Below are 19,644 nucleotides of genomic sequence, written 5' to 3'. Positions count from 1 at the left end.
GGCACACATCGCACAGCTGGTCGCCCGGCAGAAGGATGTGAAGAAGACCGGCTGCTCTAAATTATTAAAATTCCGAATGAGAACGAGGACTTCCCATCTATTTTCACATAATGGTAACATCCAAATACACAAACAAGAAGAGTTTTAATAATTCAGTTTGGAATTGAAGAATTTAAGGAATTGTTTACCTCAAATTAAAATATTCTTACTATTTAATGTCCCTCAAGTGGTTTCAAACATTTATGAGTTTCTTTCTTCTGTTGAACTCAAAGAAGATATTTTGAAGAAAGATAAAAACCTGTAACCATTGACTTATGGAAGACAAAGACTACCATAGCTTTTTTCAAAATATCTTCCTTTGTGTTCAGCAGAAAAAAACTCATAAAAGTCAAGGGTGAGTAAATAATGACAGAATTTTCATTTTTGTGTGAACTATGCCATAATTTATCTAATCGCCCTTGTACGTTTAACTTTTTGACATTTGGAAATGCTAGTTTGTGTGCCCACATCCCAAAAGGGAGCTTATTAAAAGGTTTTATTGCTCTCCCTTTGCCCACCAAGCTTGTCTGTATACGTGGGCTGAATATCAGTGCCAGTTGGTTGCGATTGCAGCCTATTGCTACAAACTGTTTAGCATCCAGCACTGTCATGCAGGCCTTAGAGGTATGTGCTTGTTTATTGGTTTGGTTGAACTGTTTTGGTCTTTGCAGTCAAACCTCGCTTGTCTCTGCGGCAACCGAGCAACATGACTCATCCCGGTCGAGGCTCTGTGACGAGTTTTTTACTCTACCCAGCGGAAGCTTTACAGTACCGACCTGCCCTCTTCTAGGGCTCCAGCTTGGCAGATGAACAGGAAATCACCAGTGTGAGTGACGTGAGACAAAACACTTGATCATCAGACTAAAAGATTCTCAATAAATCCAAATATGTGTATGATTTTAGGCCTGAGAAGACTTCGTTTGTACTCAACAAAATCAATACAAATATAAAGACTCCGCCCAAAAAGACCAGTGGGACACCAGGTAAGCATTACTTTGTGCAGTGAAAAATATTTAAAAATAACCCAAGTTAGTACCAAATCTAAAACTTTTTCTGCCCTGATACGCTGTAGAAAAAATATCATTTACAGTTTTTCTCAATTGCTTTGGCTCAGTTCTCGATTTAAATTTTTATTTTTCAAACCAATAAGTTTAAAACTCTGAACTATTAGCTTATTTTTCACTTAAGCGTGGTGTTTCTTATTGGTTTAAGCAAATGCTTTGGTGCATGTGTGCAAACAGTAGGTACTATTTTCTGTAGTTTGCACAAAAACTGATTGCATATGGCCGGTTGATCAAAACTGATGAGTCAGTTTTTATTTAAACTTTCCACAACTTCTCACTCATTTTTCAGTGTGTAAGTAATCACACTAAAACAATCTATTCAATTATCAAACATTTATATATGCACAGTTATACCCTAAATATCTAATGCTGACATTGTAATGTCTGCTAAATTGGTAAATTACTTGTAATTGCAATGCAATTTACATCATCTGTTTAACCAATCAGTTTTGGGAGCATAAATATACATGTATATATGTATGTATGTATGTATGTATGTATGTATATATATATATATATATATATATATATATATATATATATATATATATATATATATATATATATATATATATATATATATGTAGATATATATATATGTATATATATGCCTATATATATGTATGTGTATGTGTAGATTGCCCACAGCACAATCACTACCTTTTTTTGAGAATGGAGAACTTCCACAATCCTAAACTGCATCAACATGCTTGTGGAAGAGCAATTGGAAGACGAGTAATCTCTGGCAAGGCTAACAAGAGCGACAGGATGTCCACAAGAATATTTTTTTTTCATAGATGCTATTTTGTTGTATTGTTTTTGTTTATTTGTGGTAACATACAGTAAGAAATATGAAATATACAGTACAGTAATTGAACAAACAAGATTGCACTTTAAATGTTATACATTCATACAAAAATAAATGTACTGTATGAATACAAATGTTCATATTTTTGTCTATGTACTATTGATTCTTTTCAACAGATATAAGTTTTTTTTAATCTTAATGTTCTTGATTGACTGTCTTGCTAAAAAAAACAACTAATTTTGACCTGCAAGGCTCACACGATAACAAATACACTTTATGATTTGATGACAAATTACTGACATGATAAATAGATTTTGAAGCATGAATGAAATGTTTTGGGTGAGTAACTCCATTTTGCAGAAATGCAATAAGGTTCTGACGTTCCATCAAACTGTTTTGACATTTGCACTCACAGTTTAGAAAATGTTAAATTGTTTCAAAAAATGTGCCAAAGCAATTGAGAAAAAATATATAAAAAAAAAGTAAATTAGCATTTTTTCTGTTTTATTTTTCTATAATCATTCTATTAATGTTCGTTTTTTTGCTGTTGCATAAGCTCTGTGGTTACTACAAGGTTTTGTTTTTGAAGATTAACTTGATGTACAAAACCTCCAAGCATAAACTTTTTGTTGTTTACATAACTCATTATCTGCAACTAAAAACTGATTTATCTAAAATATCTTGTTGTTTTTTTTTGGAAGAAACCAGATTGGTCTTAATCTCTGGGTTGCTAAAATTGTATTTGTTCGGCATATACCAGTTTAGCCTTAGATTGCTTAAGGTGTATAAGCGGTTTAAATTCGATGTGATGTTTGTTTGTGTTGCTGTCTTCAGCTCAGCAGAAGCCTGTGAACCGAGCTGATGTTGAGCTGGTTCAGGGTCGAATCAAACAGCTTTTGCAGAAATACTACAGTGGAGTCTGGCTGTCTAAAATCCCTCAGCTCTACAAGAACATGTTCCAGGAAGATCTTCACCTGCTTAAGGAAGTAGAGAAGTGGACACACATTTGCACTGTGAGAAAACTGAAATAGACAACACACAACTACAAAAATCCACCATGCTTCTCTCTGTCTAATCCTTTTCCTTTTTTAACTACAATAGGTTATTTTATCAGGGCTTATTATTTTTTTTATTATTATTATTATTATTATTATTATTAACAAACATTTAATTGGATTAAAAAAAACTAGGGGTGCAATGGTTCAATGTATTCATGGTTCGGTATGTATCATGGTTTTAGAGTCACGGTTTCGGTACAGTACGGTTTGTGCTATGTTTAGAAAAAAATGGCTACAGAAAAATTCGAAGAACAATATACATATTTATTGGGTAACAAACATCTGACAATGCAATAGGCTTCACACATATGACTGTAGATTAAAATGTTCTCATTAAGTCAATACAAATAGGGCATTTTGTAAATTGTATGTTCAAATAAAAGGCTTAAGAAAAACAAAGAGAGAAAAAGCTTAAACTTCCCCTTTTTTCTGTTTTACATTTTGACACAGTCTCAACAAATTATGCAGATAATAATTATGTCAACACCTCTTAATAATTGAGCTCTTTTAGAGTATTGATTAATGATTCCTTCTTTTGACATTACCAAGGCAGCAACGCATTTCTATTAACAATTATTCCAGAGAGCTTCATTATCACTTATCAGCACTATCATAGTGAACAAAACTTAAGCAAACTGAACCACGGATCACAGGGCGCACCGGACCGTGGGAGGACAATGGGATGATACGATTTTTTACCAAGAACCGTTGCATCCCTAATATATGCAGTCATGGAAAAGTCATGGAATTTTGATATGGCATTTTCTATGCGTATTTTCTATAGGTTAGTTGTCTGTACTAAATATTTTCACATTATTAGTGCTGTGTAAGCATTATTTCAATACAATTTACATAGATAGAAAAATGAATTCAAACTAAATAAATTGCTGTGTGTTTTTCAATATCGTGTAATAAATTTTAAACATGCATTGTTATTATTATGATTTATTATGTATCTGTAAGCATTAAAATTTACTTAAAAGCCATGAAATTTTAGTAAAATGTGTTTGAACCCTGGATATAATTTAATAATACAAATTTTTAATAATAAATAAAAAGAGGTCACTATAAAACCTCTTGCAGAAAAAGTTCTTGTTAATTTTTTAAACGTCAAAATGAACGCTCATCTAGAAATGACACAAGGACAAATAAATAAAAGTGTACACGATTTTAATAGGTGTTATAAGATGTTTGTTTTGTTTCTCTTATCTGTCCTTAGGTTGAGAAGCCGCGCAGCAATAATATAGTGGACCGTCTGGTGTATCCTTTCTTGGAACCAGTCCCAAAAGCAAGCCCTGTGCCAGTTAAATCACCATGCAAGCAGTCTCCTAACACTGCCTCATCAAAACAGCCAACACTTACTCAGAAAACTACCCGCACTTTCAGAACTCTTGCTATTAACATCCCTCAGTCAACCCCCAAATCCCAGACACCCCTGAGTCCAACATCACCTAACTCCACCATGATGGAGTTTACTCTCTCTGAAACCTCCAAAACTCAGCCCCCCTCGCCCATCACCCCTCCCTCCACTCCACCAGCTCACCAGCCTCTGACTCCAGAGCTCAAGGAGAAGCTGCGGCAGCTGCTCAATAAATACAGCCAGGGCCTGTGGGCTCATGCACTTCCTCAGCTTTTCCAGGAGGCCTTTGGGTAGGAAAACGTTGTATGTTGCCTACTTTTTCACTTTGCAATGCCTCTTGTGATTTAACTAATTGCGACGTTTCAAATTGCGATTAATTTCAATAACCCTTATAAAAAAAGATAGATAGATAGATAGATAGATAGATAGATAGATAGATAGATAGATAGATAGATAGATAGATAGATAGATAGATAGATAGATAGATAGATAGATAGATAGATAGATAGATAGAGAATTATTCAATTTTATATATTTTTTTAAATATTTTTTTAATTTTATTATTATTTTTTTAATGTTGTTTTTTTCAATGTCTTGCAGCCCTAAAATAATGCACTAACAACATTTTATTGATACAGTTTCCTTTTAGACTGCATTTAGCAAACAATAAACGTCTTTCATTTTTTATTTTATATTTTCTTTCTTAATTTGAACTTTCAAAGTGGATTTCAAATTTCAAAGTGGATCATTTTTTGACGAAATTGTTAGTAAATAAAAATAATTAAAGAAAATAAGTTAAAATTTAATATAAATATTGTACCGTAGTGTTAATATTTTTGTCATATTTTATTCTTTATTCAACCTTGATGAATATACAGTAACTAATGTCTTTAAAAAGTTTAATCATACCAATTCCAATCTTTTGTATGATTTTTTTTAATAATGATTTCATATCAGGCTAGGTCTGGGAGATTAATTGAAATTGACATTCAGAACCAATAATCGATCAATTTTTTTCCAGGTCAATTTTTTTCAATTACCTTACCGTGTGTGGAGTCACGTGACCCCACTCTGTTACTTTTGTGTTACTTTGCACTACATTAACGATGATTGGAAGCTGTGCCAGAGAAGTCTTGAGACGGCATATTTTCCATTACATCAAAATGATTATTTGATATTAAAACATTTGTTTACAGAAGATGCAAGAAATGCATTGTTTAAAATATTATTTACAGGATATACAAGAGTTGTTTTATTTAGAAGACAAATTGCTTATTTTTTACTTTTAATATGAAATACATTGAAACTATTTTGTTTTCAAAAGTGCAAGCTATTTATTTGTGACTTCAGGCAAGGTGTGTTTAATTTCAGTTGTTCAACATTGATGTTCATGAAATAATCATAGATAATAGTGTGCGTTTCCTTCAATTATTTTAAAATCAAGTAATGCACCCTTCATTCAAAAATCTCTCACTTGTAATATGTGAGCATATTTACTGTACAAAATCTGTCAGTGAACTTTAAGGGCAAAATAAATAAAATCATCGTTCATTAATCGTAATCGAGTTAAAATGTTCAAATCATCAAGATTTTGATTTTAGGCCAAATCGGTCAGCCCTATAGCAGGCATCAGTAAATAGTTTTTTTAAAAAACATGATGGCTATCTCTCTTTTTTTTCTCTTACAGTGGGCATCCTCTGAAATACTTTAATTTCTGTTCTTGTGTCTCAGCTGTGCATTTCCACAATATGTCCTGGAGGATCTGTCTCTGTTGGCAGATACATGTATGGTTGAATACCCGATGCCAGACAATCGAAAGAGAGCCATACTCTACACACTGCCGTGCCAGGTGCAGACGCAGCCTCGTTCTCGCCCACCACCATTGGTCCTACCCTGCACCAGCAACCCGCATGTTCCTCCTCTCATTATACCGCCCACAGACTTTCACTCGGTTTTAGTGATCGAGATCAGCAGCACCAACAACGTTGTAGTCAGGTAGCACCAACTAAATCAGAACTGTACTATTAATACATAATACATCTCTGGTACATCTGCTTTGTTTAAAATTGTTGCTGTTTTTTTAGGTTTGCGGGCGAAGGCTACTCTAAATCTCTAGAGATGATGGAAGAGGAGATGCAAAACTTCTATAACAAAATTGGAGCAGGACTTTGTCTTCTTTCACCAAAAGTTGGACAGCTCGTGGCAGTAGCTAGTAGCGATGGTGCTATGCTGAGAGCTCAAGTCCACCAGCTCTCAGAGGACAAAGTTAAGGTAGTACAGAGATTTTCTCGCAATATATAAAAACAGACTTATGGTGGCTTGAGAAAGCCAACATACTTTTATACTATAACTTATTTTCATCTTCCGTCTTCTTTTTCTAAAGCCCTGCTCACAATGTGAGATTTCACCCACGATTTTGTCATCTGAAACAAATTTGGGAAATCCTAAAAGATTCCTGAAATGAAGATTTCAGACACACTCCGGCAGTGTGACAAAAGCTTCAATGAGTGTCAGTACAAGAACCAATAGGAGCTCTGAATTTGATGACACAATCTATGTGACAGCTCAAATGACAGCGGGGAAATGCCAAAACAGTTTTTTTCTTCCTGGTTTTATTATTGAGACGCCGTTTGCAAAAATGCCGCTACAGAGTGTTTACGTTTGCTGTGAGAAATCAGAACGCGGGATAGTGAAAGTGTCATGGGTGGATGACGTCAAACTCCGTGGGCGTTTTCTTTCATGTTTTGTGCGTCTTCGTTGTCGTTCAGTCTTACTTTATGACAGCTGAGATCTTACAGTGTGACATGGGAGCCATGTTCGTGCAGTCTGACATGCTACATTCATTCAGGATTATAAAAAAATCGCAGTGTGAGCCAGCCTTAAGTTAATACTTTTAAAGATGCATTACTAAGAAAATAGAATGAGGGATTTATTAGCATTTTGTTAAACCCTGCACTACAGAAAAGTTCAATGACCAAACAAGGTGTCAAATGCAGCTCAAAGTACTAGCAAAACAAGTCTGAACTCGCATTATAAGGCCCCGTTTACACTGCCAGTTAAATGTGAACCAATTCCGATTTTTTTTCTCATATGACACACAAATCAGATCTGTTCTATGACCGTGTAAACACGCATTCGGATATTCAGAGACCGGTTTCAGGCCTCCTTCATATGTGGAAATAAATCAGATATAAATCGAATATGTGACAATGCGACTATCATGTAAACAGGCAGATCGGATTTATTGAGGCATTCCGTTTTGTACGTCATTAACCTGGCAACAATGTGGTACTTCTCAACGGTTAAATAACGTAGAAGGAAGAGCGTGTGTGGAGATGCTGACACGGTAAACATCAACAAAAGAGGAAAGTGGTCAATTTGCTCTCGTACCCATAAATTCCTCTGAATGGTGGAGGACACCATATATAAACCATTGGCGCAAGCTGCGATGAAGGCCCTTTCCCTCCTCCGCCTCAAAATCATTTTAAAGTTGCGTGAACTTCGAACTTTAGCAGAGCTAAAAGCAAGACAATTTCTTCCATCGTGGCTAGTGTGGCACGTATGCTAGAACCCACCTTTACGCGTGCGCGACGTCGTAAATTGTATAGCAAGTGTAAACGCGTGAATTGGATATAGGTCTCAATTAAAAGAACATGTAAACAGACAGGCAAAAAAATCAGATATAGGCAACAAATCCGAATTGGGCATCAAGACCTGACAGTGTCAACGGGGCCTAAGAGAGCTTAAATTTTAAGAGGGGAAACTCTGAATTGTTATAAAGCTTAATGGCATTATTAAACTTCAAAAGCTGATTATTTCATTAATTAAATGTGAGATGAAAGTGCTTGGTGTTAAAAAGCTTGTTCAATTGTAATACCCTTCCAAATGTATTGTCTTGGCCCAGTGTTTCTCCTGTTTTTCACAATTGTGCTTTTGTTTCATCTCAATTTTAACTAGTTCACCAAGAAACACAGAAAACTGCACCAAACTTTAACACTTCTCACTGGATTTTGCAGTGCTTTTGATCCTTTTCTTTGTCATTTAATGCTGTGTTGCTTCTAAATGTGTTGCTTCTAAATGTTTTCTTGTTTTATGTTCTGTTTCATGGAAACATAATACTATAAGTTAGTTTTCGAGCCCTACTGTACTATATATCTTTCTCTAAATGGCAAGTAATGCTTGAGCGAATTAACAGAAGTCGATTTGCATTAAATTTCATTCAAATTCTTTCTTTTTTAGGTTTACTTTTTGGATCACGGCTTCTTTGATTTGGTTAGCAGGAAGACGATTTTCCAGCTGAGAGATCAGTTCCTGACTCTTCCCTTCCAGGCAACCACATGTCAGCTTGCAGGTAGTTTTCATGAGAATTCTATGTTATATGTGTGACATGGTATTAAGCTGATTTGTACTTCTGTGTCAAGTATTTGCTGCGTTCTGTCTGTGCTGCTCTGGCAATAACATTACTAGCAAAAACTAGTAGGCAGTGTAAACCTGTTGAGCAGTGTGATGCTACTGTAGAAGTAGCTCATGCTCGCACTCAAATTAATGATGAGAGAGGCGGAAACTGCCAAAGTGTATTTGCCATGCCGTTGTGTCCAAGCCAACCAATCACAAGTTTTGCGCTCTAACATGTAGTTGCATTTTTTTTTTACCACATGAGCTCAATTCAGCAGAATAGTTTGGCCTTTATCTGATATAATTAGTTTTTGTGTTCAGATTCTTGGTCTTTGTTTTTTTTAGAGTGTTCATACTAGGGCTGATCAATATATCATTTGAGCGTAGTTATCGCAATGTGTATATCTGAAATAGTCACACCGCAGGATAATGTTATATAATTTATTAAAGATTATAAGAAAAATCGATTAGCCTATTAAATATTAGTATTTTTTTAATTATTTATACAGCGATGACCTTGTTATTTTACATTTGATAGTTCAATTTCTGTCCTTGAATACTGTTAGACTCCCTAAAAAGCCCTAAAGCACTGTTTATGTATTTATATATGCTTGTACTTTATTATAATTTATGCTGATGCACTGCATAGAAAAAGACTTGATCATCCAAGTCGATCTAAATTGATGAAATCTTTTTCAAATAGAGCTATTCAAATCATCTAAAGAAATTTCATTCATATCGCAATATACATCGTAGCAAAGCAAAATATTGCAATGTCAGATTTTTCCAATATCGTGCAGCCCTAGTTTATACAGTCCAGGCCTGGAAAAACGATTTTAGAAAACAAATAAACCAAAAATATTTCGGAAAAGTCATGGAAATTAGTTAAAAATATCTGTGTACTTGAATATATTTGAGATGATTAATAAAATCATTGGGTACATTTTAAATACAATTGCACATTTCATCTTTTCACGTGATGTTGTTTGTGAAGGGTAAAAAAGCAACTTGCAGTTTCAGCTTCGCCTCTTGCATTCATCGTAATTCAAACTATATTTTGAGTGTGGTGTCCAGAAACAATCTCTAACTACAGGGGAAAAATACTGTGGGTTCTAAAAGCTCATTTGTACGATTACAAGTCTCATGAAAACACAAGGCAACATTTCTAAAAGAATTTCACAGCAAGACACTTTCTCAAAACTATTTTACAGATATAAAAATAAATAGACTACATAGATTGTCACATATTTTTTGATATGCTGTAAAAAATCTGAACTTGCATTTTTCTATTTACCACATGTATTACATTACATTACATTGGGTCATAAATATTTTTTAATTAAAATATTAGTTTTTATAAGCACATAACAGAACAAAAACATTTACACAATCTTATATTCTTTATAAAAATTATAATAAAAAAACTGTTTAACTAAGATGTGAAATAAAAAAAAAACATTAGTCCATCCAAACATGCACCACAGAGAATAAATAATACAGGCAATCAAGTTCTACTTGGTCAAACTCAAAATATTGAAAATGGAGAATGGAAAAATTAAGTAAAAGTGTCCATGAATCAAAAGTGCCCTACTTTCAACTTTTTAAAAAGAAGCAAGGAAGAGGCCATAGATTTTTTTTTCAAACTTTTTAGAAGCATCTTCCCTTGCAAAATGAGTTCTTTCAAGCTTAAGAGCAGCAACCGTTTCAGTCAGCCATTTATGAAAAGTAGGTGATAAAATGGACTTCCAATCCATCTAGATCACACTTTTAGCCACCACCATACCAAGCATAATAGACATTTGCTGATTATGTGACCAAGGTCATGAATATTTACCTGAAAGTTTTGAAATTCAGTTTTGAATTTTAGTAGTAAAAATGTGTATGAACCCTGTTTTTAGGTCTGGAACCATTCAGCACAAATGTGGTCGTTCTGAAGACTCTGCAGTCATTAGCTGTCGGTCGATCGCTGCTGGCTGAGATTGTGGAGCGAGAAGATATGCCACTTGTTGTGCTGTATGACACTTCAGAGAACTATGATGTCAATGTGACCGCTGTATGCTTGAAGGCCCTGCAGGATAAGTCCATGGAGAATCCTCTACAGGTCTGTGAGCTTTACAAATAAATATATATATATATATATATATATATATATATATATATATATATATATATATATATATATATATATATATATATATATATATATATATATATATATATAATTAAACATTTAAAACAAAAAAAGGCGTGTTTTCCTCCGTCTTTGCTCTTCAGGTGAACAGTGTATATGCAAACGTGTGTGTCACAAATGTGTGCTCTGATGGCAGTGTTTACTGTCAGTTGCCTTCTCGAGGCCAGGCCAAACTCAAAGACATCATGGACAAGATTGAGGCACATTTCATCTCTCAGGTAAAATTGTTCAATTCAACGATTTTGAGATTGTTGTTTGGAGGTTTATGTGATTGTGGGAGGATTACATGTCGTTTATTTGTTTATAAGTTAACATGGGAGCTGTTGGTGTCCAGACCGTTCTGCGGGAAAGTGTGTCTAGCCAAATACAAAGGCAAATGGGCAAGAGCAGAGGTGAGTTGTTCTGTGTTTCTCTTCAACACTCATGTCGTATTTTAACTCTCCACATAATCATTTAATTGGAAATTAGGACTGCAAGGTATATCAAAGTAGAATCTAAACTATAGTTATCAAACTGCAAGTGCTGCAACCCACATAGTTTATTTATACACATGATACTTGGCCTGTCACGATATCTATTTTTGATGGTACGATATATAGTAACAAAATTTATTGCGATAAACGAAATTATTGTAATATTAAGACCATTTTGACGCTATAATAGCATCACAATGCAAGTACACTCTTCCAAAGAACACATAATATATTTTTAAGAATATTTATTTTAATTATAGTCGTTTGAACAATTTAATAAGCAGGCATTAGAATCAGAATGTGAAAACGGATATCCTAAACAAATAAATAATAAATTTTAACATAAATGTCCAAGGTAAAAAGAACTAGAAAAAAGTAACAGATCTATTTTCAGTCATCATGCATCCACATGAAAATATACTTTAGTAATTTATATTACATACTACAGTGTTTTTTAACCATACTAACACTGACACCTCCAGTAGAGATGGAGGTGCTGCACAATCAGCTAAAATGTGGTTAGAACAGGGTTTTTTTATTTATAAATGGGCAATATATATTGCACTACCAACAATTATTGAGGACATGGATGCGTGTTGTACGATATATTGATTATTGTGACAGGCCTACATGATACAGTGTTCTTATTTTACAGTAAAGGCTGCTCTCATGCATTTAGAAATGCAATGTGCCACTCCTTCAATAAATATACAATGAAATGTGTTCGTACAATTGGTAATAACCAGAGTCATAAAATCATTAGGACCTTTGTGTGTTTTTAACTAGACTAAAAGCTCATTTGTTTAATGTTTGAAAATAAATGTATATCAGTGTAAATTTGAGCACCTATGACCACAACACCATGTAGATCAATAGTAATCGCTTGCTTTAAGAAAAAAAAAATTCTGCATTTTTATTCATGCAGATGCTTAGGGCTCGGCAATTTGACCTTTTTTTTCTGACAAAAAATGCTTGGAGTTGAAAGTTATTAACCTATATAATGTGTGTGTATATAAATGCTAAAGTAAAAAGCTGTCGTTTAAAGATCAACTATATATATATATATATATATATATATATATATATATATATATATATATATATATATATATATATATATATATATATATATATATATATATATATATATATATAAAATCAACTTTTATAATTATAAAAATATAAATTAAACCAGTTTATATAATTACCATGAAAGTAAGCAACAGTAAAAGTAAACTCATAATTATTGTTAAAAACTGTTTTATCAGTTGAAATAAATTACTCACATTAGGCTAGTGGGTTGCATTTTATTGCTTTTATTTATAACTACAGGAACCCAGACGGGAGCGTCACGTGTTAGGATGAAAACTGATTTTCATTCAAACAAATCGATGTAAACTTCACACTCGAGTTAATTGATAAAATTGATTTATCGCCCAGCCCTAGTAGATGCACTCCCTACAAAACAACACTTGCTGCATTCAAGAAACGACTAAAAACTCAACTATTTAGTCTCCACTTTCCCTCCTAATCTGTAACTGCCTCTCTGGCTATACCACTAACTGTGCCCTCTCAAATTTATGCTTTGCTTCTTGGACTTTACACACCTGAAACTTGTCTATAGCACTTGTTCACTGCTGCTCTTATAGTTGTGTAAATTGCTTCCTTGTCCTCATTTGTAAGTCGCTTTGGATAAAAGCGTCTGCTAAATGTCTAAATGTCATTCAACTATTACTCATTTCCATGTACAGCTATTCATGTCATCCAGTGTAAATTCTTGTCTTTATATTACATTACATTTTGCTGATCTAAATATAACCATGTTTGTTTTGTTTTTTTTTCATGTACAGTCCTGACGTGATTTTATTGTTTTAAATAATTTATTTCTATATATATTTTTAATTTAAACATTTTATTTGAATGTTGGTTGCATCTATGTTTAGATCATTAACCTTCATGGCAGTCAGGTGTTAGACATCCTGTTTTTGGATCTGGGGATTCCTGCTTCTCTGGAGGTTAGTGAGCTCAGAGAGATCCCACCGATCTTCCTCAAAGAGCTCATCACCATACCTCCTCAGGTACACGCAGTCACCTCGCATTCATTTCCATTCAGCTGTACGTGTATGCTGCTTCACATTAGTCTGCTTAATGAATGAAAATACATGTTTCTGCCTTTGTAGGCTATAAAGTGTCTCCTGGAGGATCTGAATGTGGACAGGGCTGTTTGGCCTCCTGAAGCTGTCCTGTGGTTGAGAGAGACTGTGCACAACAAAGCTCCCAGTTGCATGAAGGTATTGATCATCAAGTTATTGTTGTTCCCTTAGAGATGTACAGTCAAACTAGAAACTTATACAGACACTAGATGAAGTTTTAATTTTTATTTACAAGTGGGTGCAGGATACTATGGTATGGACTATGGAAGGACACCAACAATGCATTGTATTGAGTGAAAATCATCAATTTTTTTCTCGTATCCCAATAATTATTAGAATATAAAGTAAAGATTACACTGCATAAAGACATTAGCACATTTTCTACTGTAGTTATATCAAAATGTGAAACTTTTATTAGTTTTATTATGAACTTTTATTAAAGGGCACCTATAATGAAAATCATCTTTTGTAAGCTGTTTGGACAGGACTGTGTGCAAGTATAGTGTGTCCACAGTCATAATGGGGTGTTATAAAGACAATAAGTCTCTTTTCTTAAAATTTCCTGATGTTAAAATAGGATTCAAATTTTGAGGCTCACCGCAATGTGACGTAGCAATGCGGTTTTCCCTACCACCGAATGTATTGACCGCCGCATATTAACATGTCTCCGTAGTAACACGTATAATCATATCAACATGACAGGACGTGCGCAAAGCAACTGGGATTAAAGATCTGTTCGGCTCGCTGTGATCATAAATCATCATCAAATGTGATCAGGAGTGAGTTTAAAACGTTTTTAAAACCATGCCCTTGTGTAATGAATTACATCAATTTACTTCAGCTTTACTTCATCACCACAGCTTTTGGTGGTTTGTGGACACTAAATTAGGTTTATTTTGTACATTAACATAACCAATATCCATACAGCAGTGGATATAAACATGTATCCTGTCACATTTGTGTGCAAAAACAGTGCAAAGTTGAATGTGAGCGCTGTGTGTGTGAACTTTGTAACAACATTGTGTGACTCATCGTTTTAACTCCACAACAAATACATCAAATAATCATTGGGAAAGTTCTTACTGTAGTATTTCTCACAAACGTTACATGAGATCTGCTTCCTTCATGTCTGTCACTGTGCTGTTTATCTGATGCAGCAGAGGCGGAGATTGAGGCACATTCTGACAGGCACATGGGAACGGTGGGCAGGGAGAACCTGCATTAAAGGCACAGGCCACTAAAACAGCTACAGTGTGTTTAAAGCAGATAATTCCAATATTCTGAAAGGTATAATAAATAATGTGATGGGTGTTTTGAGCTGAAACTTTACAGACACATTCTGGAGACACAAAAGACGTATCTTATATCTTGAAAAAGGGGTAAATTAGATTTAATGCCAATTTTCTCTTTTTTTGGAGGCCTTTGATATTTTTAAAATTGTTGTATCTGGGCTATATATTATCCTATCCTAACAAAATCATACAAAAATGGAAAGCTTATCTGATGTAGATATTTCAATTATAAAAATTACCGTTATGCTTAGTTCTAAGCACAGAACTAAAGCAAATAAATTGTGATGGCTTAAGAAGCTGAAAGTATCTAAATCATCTTTGGTCTGACTGTCGAACTCTTTCGGTCATTTAGTGAAAGTTCTTGTAGATTCATACGACATCTAAACAGACTGTTACAATGTACACTATTGTTTGTGTTTAGATAGTGAAGCTTGACGAGACCAGAACTGTGCACATTTACCTCTTCTGTGGCAATGAGGCTCACGACCTTCACGACAGTGTAAACCGCCAGCTCGCCTCCTGTCCTTTCTGGAAGCAAGACGTCTACGCCAGCAAGATCAACAAGGCTTCAGAACTGTTCTCACCTGAGGCAGGAGACACATCCGATTCATCTCCTGCTCCATCTAATGCCCTCACACTGCCCCCTCAGTTGAACTTACCACTGGTTGGACAGAATATGGATGTGTTTGTGTCTGTCGCATGCCACCCCGGACACTTTGTGCTGCAACCATGGCAGGATCTGTACAAGCTGGTGGTGCTGATGGGAGAGATGGTTCTGTTTTACAATAAACAGGAAGTCACCCCAGTCGATATCCAGAAGAATAACGTCTATGCTGCCAAGATTGACAACAAGTGAGATGTGAATGGTATCTCTGATCATAGTTATTCCATCTTCTACAGAAAATGCTTAACTCTCTTTTTGTTGTGATCTTTCTCTTTATTTATAGTTGGCATCGTGTTTTGGTTAAGGGGCTCCTGACCAATGGCTTGGTGTCTGTGTATGAACTTGATTATGGGAAGTACGAATTGATCAACTATTCCCAGCTCCAGCCGCTCATCGAGGAGTTCAGGCAGCTACCGTTCCAGGGCATTTCTGCTCAGCTGGCTGGTAAGAGACAAGCTGGAGCCCACTAGAGCTAAAACAGTAATATGTTTTAATAGATTTGACTTTTTTCAGCCCAAATTTTTGACATTTTTGCTCTGAAATTGCTTAAAGTCATAGTTTACTCATAAATGTAAATTTGCTGCTAATGTACTCAAGACATCAAATATCAGTGTTTCCCCTAGGTTAACCGTTGTTTTTTGGGAGGGGTGGGGGGGGGATGTGTTGAAGGTGCGGCGTGGCTGTTCAGACTGACACAGACACAAGGAGTCATGGTGTTAATTTGTTTCTTCTAATGACAGCAGTAAAAAAAACTGAACCATTATTTGAACTGTACAACCGTACAAGCTAAAAATTAACATTTATTTTTTATTCACAAAGTGTGCAGCTTTTGTCACTGCAGTGAATCTTTATGGGCTTCTGGAAGAACATTTCAAGTACACTACTAGTACATTGATATTAGTATACCTACTAAATAAAGTATACTTTTATACTTGACCTTTACTTAAGTATACTTCTTTTTCCTAAGGGTATAATTACTAACTTACTTAGTAAGATCACTCTTGTACAGCGTTAATCAAATTATGTGCTATAACATGTAAAACAGGATCATGAAAGGAACGCTTAAAAAGCAACTCATGTAAACACCTTAGTCTTATTATTCTCTTAATTAGATTAAAGCAAATAATTTGATTACTGATGTCCATGTAAACGTAGTCAGTGAAGACTTGTTAAGTTAATTGATTGGTTTGTGCAAGAAACTGAACATTTACAGCATAATTGCCTTAACAGAATATCTATATAATCTATATTCAGTGAATTAAATCAATAATGGTAGGAGACCAGTTCAAAGAAGAGTGTTGCGAATCTGTATCCAAGTTCAGGGCATTTAGCTGAAGAATCCAGGGTGTTCACAGGGTGTTATGCCTTAAGTCTTAAATTTACTGAAATATTGTGTTATAGGTCCTAAATAATTTTACACAGGCCTTATTTGTATATGTAAACATACCCAATTGGGTCAACACTCATCCAATCATCAACAGTCCACCTGAATAGAACTCTTTCTTACAATAACATGTTTAAAAGTTCTCCATGTACTTATTATAGGCTGAAATTTTCTAAGTCTGAAATTTTATTCACAGTGGTCTTAAGTTCGTAAAATCAGCCCTAAACCGAATAGATGCAGCTACAATCCTTGCGATTATGTTATGACAGATTTTTCTCTGAAATGCTTGTTTTCAGATGTCAAGCAAGAGGTCTGGTGTGAGGAAGCGTCCATGGTGTTTCGTAACCATGTGGAGAAAAAGCCTCTGGTGGCCCAGATCGAGTCCATTGAGGAGGGCGAGTGGCCCTGGGAGCGCAAAATCTCAGTCTACCTAGTGGACACCACACAGGAGAGCAACGACATCTGGATCCACAACATTATGAAGGAGTTTTTAGATGAGATCAGCAGAGATGCTTGAGACTCTCAGAACTGCACTTTCCCAGTACATTTGCTGAAACCTTGATCCACAAGACGTGTTTGGTGGACGCATGTCATGTTAGCTCATTTTATTTTTGTACGTTCCTGTTATCAGTTGTCGTTCTGAGCGCTATTGGCAAAGAGACTTTATTTTTTGTCGTTAATAATAATATGTCATTCCCATAATAAATTGTTACCTGAACATCTACCCTTACTGTCTTTGCAATAGGGTCATTTGTCTTAGTTTGGTTTGCTTTTTTTTGTGAAAGACACTAATACTTTAGCATCGTTTGTGCTTTTTGATTTTGCACTTTGGTTTGTTTGCTGTGTTTTATGTTGTATACAAGGAAAATGTCCTGATTGTTAAAGAACGTTTGTGTTTAGGTGTTCAGGTTTGTTGTATTAAAAAAAAAGACACGACACAATTGCGTGACTGTCGTTTTTCACTGCAACATAATACAGCCTTAAGTTTTGAGGAAAGCCTCTGATTGGTGGGAAGAATGAAAAGCGTCACTTGATTGGCAGGACGCCGCGGTGGGCGGGGCCAAGCACTCGTGCTACTCCGGGTTTGTGGAAACTCTTTGATCACCACCGACTGGACTTGTTGAAAAGGGCTCGAGCGGTACCTACATCTAATATTTGGACTTTTCTCCGCCGTGTCAGTCGTCGTTCTTCTATGAAACGTGGACTTGAGGATTCATTTCTAGAGGCTGCAGCGCGTTTGTGTGAATTAACAGCTCCGAAAAGAAACCATATCTGGTCAAAGTATTCAGCTGTCACATGCGCTATATATAGTGTGGGATAAGCGCTGTCTGAAGTAAGTGAGAATGATAGACGCTCCGGCACTAACACGCTTTGTTTTCCTCAACAAAATGCCTTCAAACACATACATGAGCTAAGCTCGGTGAAAACAGTTTATTTGAAGAGCAAAAGTTGTTATGAGTTTAGAAATGTGTTTTTTAATGTATGTGTATAGAAGTTCTATATCTGGTAAGCAGCTGAACTTAAGTCAGTGACTTATTAAATGAAGTGGAAAAGCAGTTTGTTTGCGGAGATGAAAATGTGTTTATAATTACTAGTTCATTGATTGGGGAAATCTAAACTGGATGTATGATGGAGTTTACTGGTTAATGTCCTTCTGTTGGATCCACCAAGGACAATGGAGATGGTTTAAAGAGCAGAGGCCATCTTTCAGTTTAACTAGTTACCTCATCCTAAAATCTATTATCATATTATATACTATATAACTGCATTTATCTGATGTTTAAAATATTCTGTATTCATTATTTCTTTATTCATTTAGCATGCGTATTAGAGAAACCGGGAATCCACAGGGTCCTAAAATGTTTTAAATTTCAAAAACAAAATTTTAGGCCTTAAGAAGCCTTAAAGTCACTGAAATAATGTCTTGTAAACTGTAAAAATTGCTGGGTACTACACAATCCATTTATGTTGGGACAACATGAAGGAATTAAGTTTTTACAACTTTAAGTGGATTGAACATGAAACAAATTGTCCCAAAAATCCTCAAGAATTGTGTTGATTCAGCTCGATTAAAATAAGTAGTTTAAACAAATAGCAAACATAAATGTTTTGAGTGTAGGTCTTAAATAATTTTAAATGGGTCTTAATTTTCTTTTGTTTATCTAAAGCTACCTAGTCGATCCAATCACCAACAATACATCTTAATAAAACTTTTATCAAAACTATATTCATAACATATATTCAGTGTTTGTGGGGTCTTAAAGTCTTACATTTCAAAAATAAATTTTAGACTTTAAAAAGTCTTAAATTCACTGAAATATTGTCTTATAGGTCTTAAATAATTTTAAACAGGTCTTAATTTTCCTTTGTTTATGTAAAGCAACCCAATCAATTCAACACGTATCCAATCACCAACAATACATCTCAATTAAACTTTTAGTAAAACTCTGTTTATAATTAATATTATAACAGTTTGTTGTGCATTTAGTTTATTAAAATTGTTATTTTTAAAGAGTTTTTTTCTTTTTAATATGTACAGTATACAACTAGGGTCTGCTTGTTTTTGACATGTTATTTAAAATATGTGGCTAGAAAATTACTAATTTGAATTAGTTTTTTGATCGGGCGTGTAAAAAAAAAAAAAAAAAAAAAAAAAAAAAAAATATATATATATATATATATATATATATATATATATATATATATATATATATATATATATATATATATATATATATATATATATATATTTATATTCTAGGC

At 34.5% G+C, this 19,644-nt stretch overlaps 2 protein-coding genes across 3 annotated transcripts in view; both read left to right on the top strand.

Annotated features, from left to right (window-relative positions):
- On the top strand, positions 1-17,653 carry tdrd7a (tudor domain containing 7 a). The gene is given in 17 exon segments (XM_056449173.1): positions 1-113; positions 711-778; positions 780-865; positions 943-1,022; positions 2,746-2,924; positions 4,189-4,619; positions 6,061-6,324; positions 6,414-6,600; positions 8,569-8,680; positions 10,623-10,825; positions 10,999-11,133; positions 11,224-11,307; positions 13,332-13,466; positions 13,569-13,679; positions 15,255-15,685; positions 15,781-15,941; positions 17,178-17,653. Coding segments are annotated over 17 exon segments (2,925 nt in total). The 5' UTR covers positions 1-76; the 3' UTR covers positions 17,399-17,653.
- Positions 17,654-17,925: 272 nt separating this feature from the next.
- Positions 17,926-19,644, top strand: part of tmod1 (tropomodulin 1) — a 33,903-nt gene continuing 32,184 nt past the window's right edge. For both annotated transcript variants that reach the window (XM_056461815.1, XM_056461807.1), the window contains exon 1: positions 17,926-18,214. The gene's annotated coding sequence lies outside the window, so the exon portion shown is untranslated. The remainder of the gene's footprint in view (positions 18,215-19,644) is intronic.

The sequence above is a fragment of the Danio aesculapii genome, chromosome 1 (genome assembly GCF_903798145.1).
Source record: "Danio aesculapii chromosome 1, fDanAes4.1, whole genome shotgun sequence".
Classification (NCBI taxonomy): Eukaryota; Metazoa; Chordata; class Actinopteri; order Cypriniformes; family Danionidae; genus Danio; species Danio aesculapii.
Note: the sequence above shows the minus strand (reverse complement) of the source record. Positions and strands in the feature narration are given on the sequence as shown.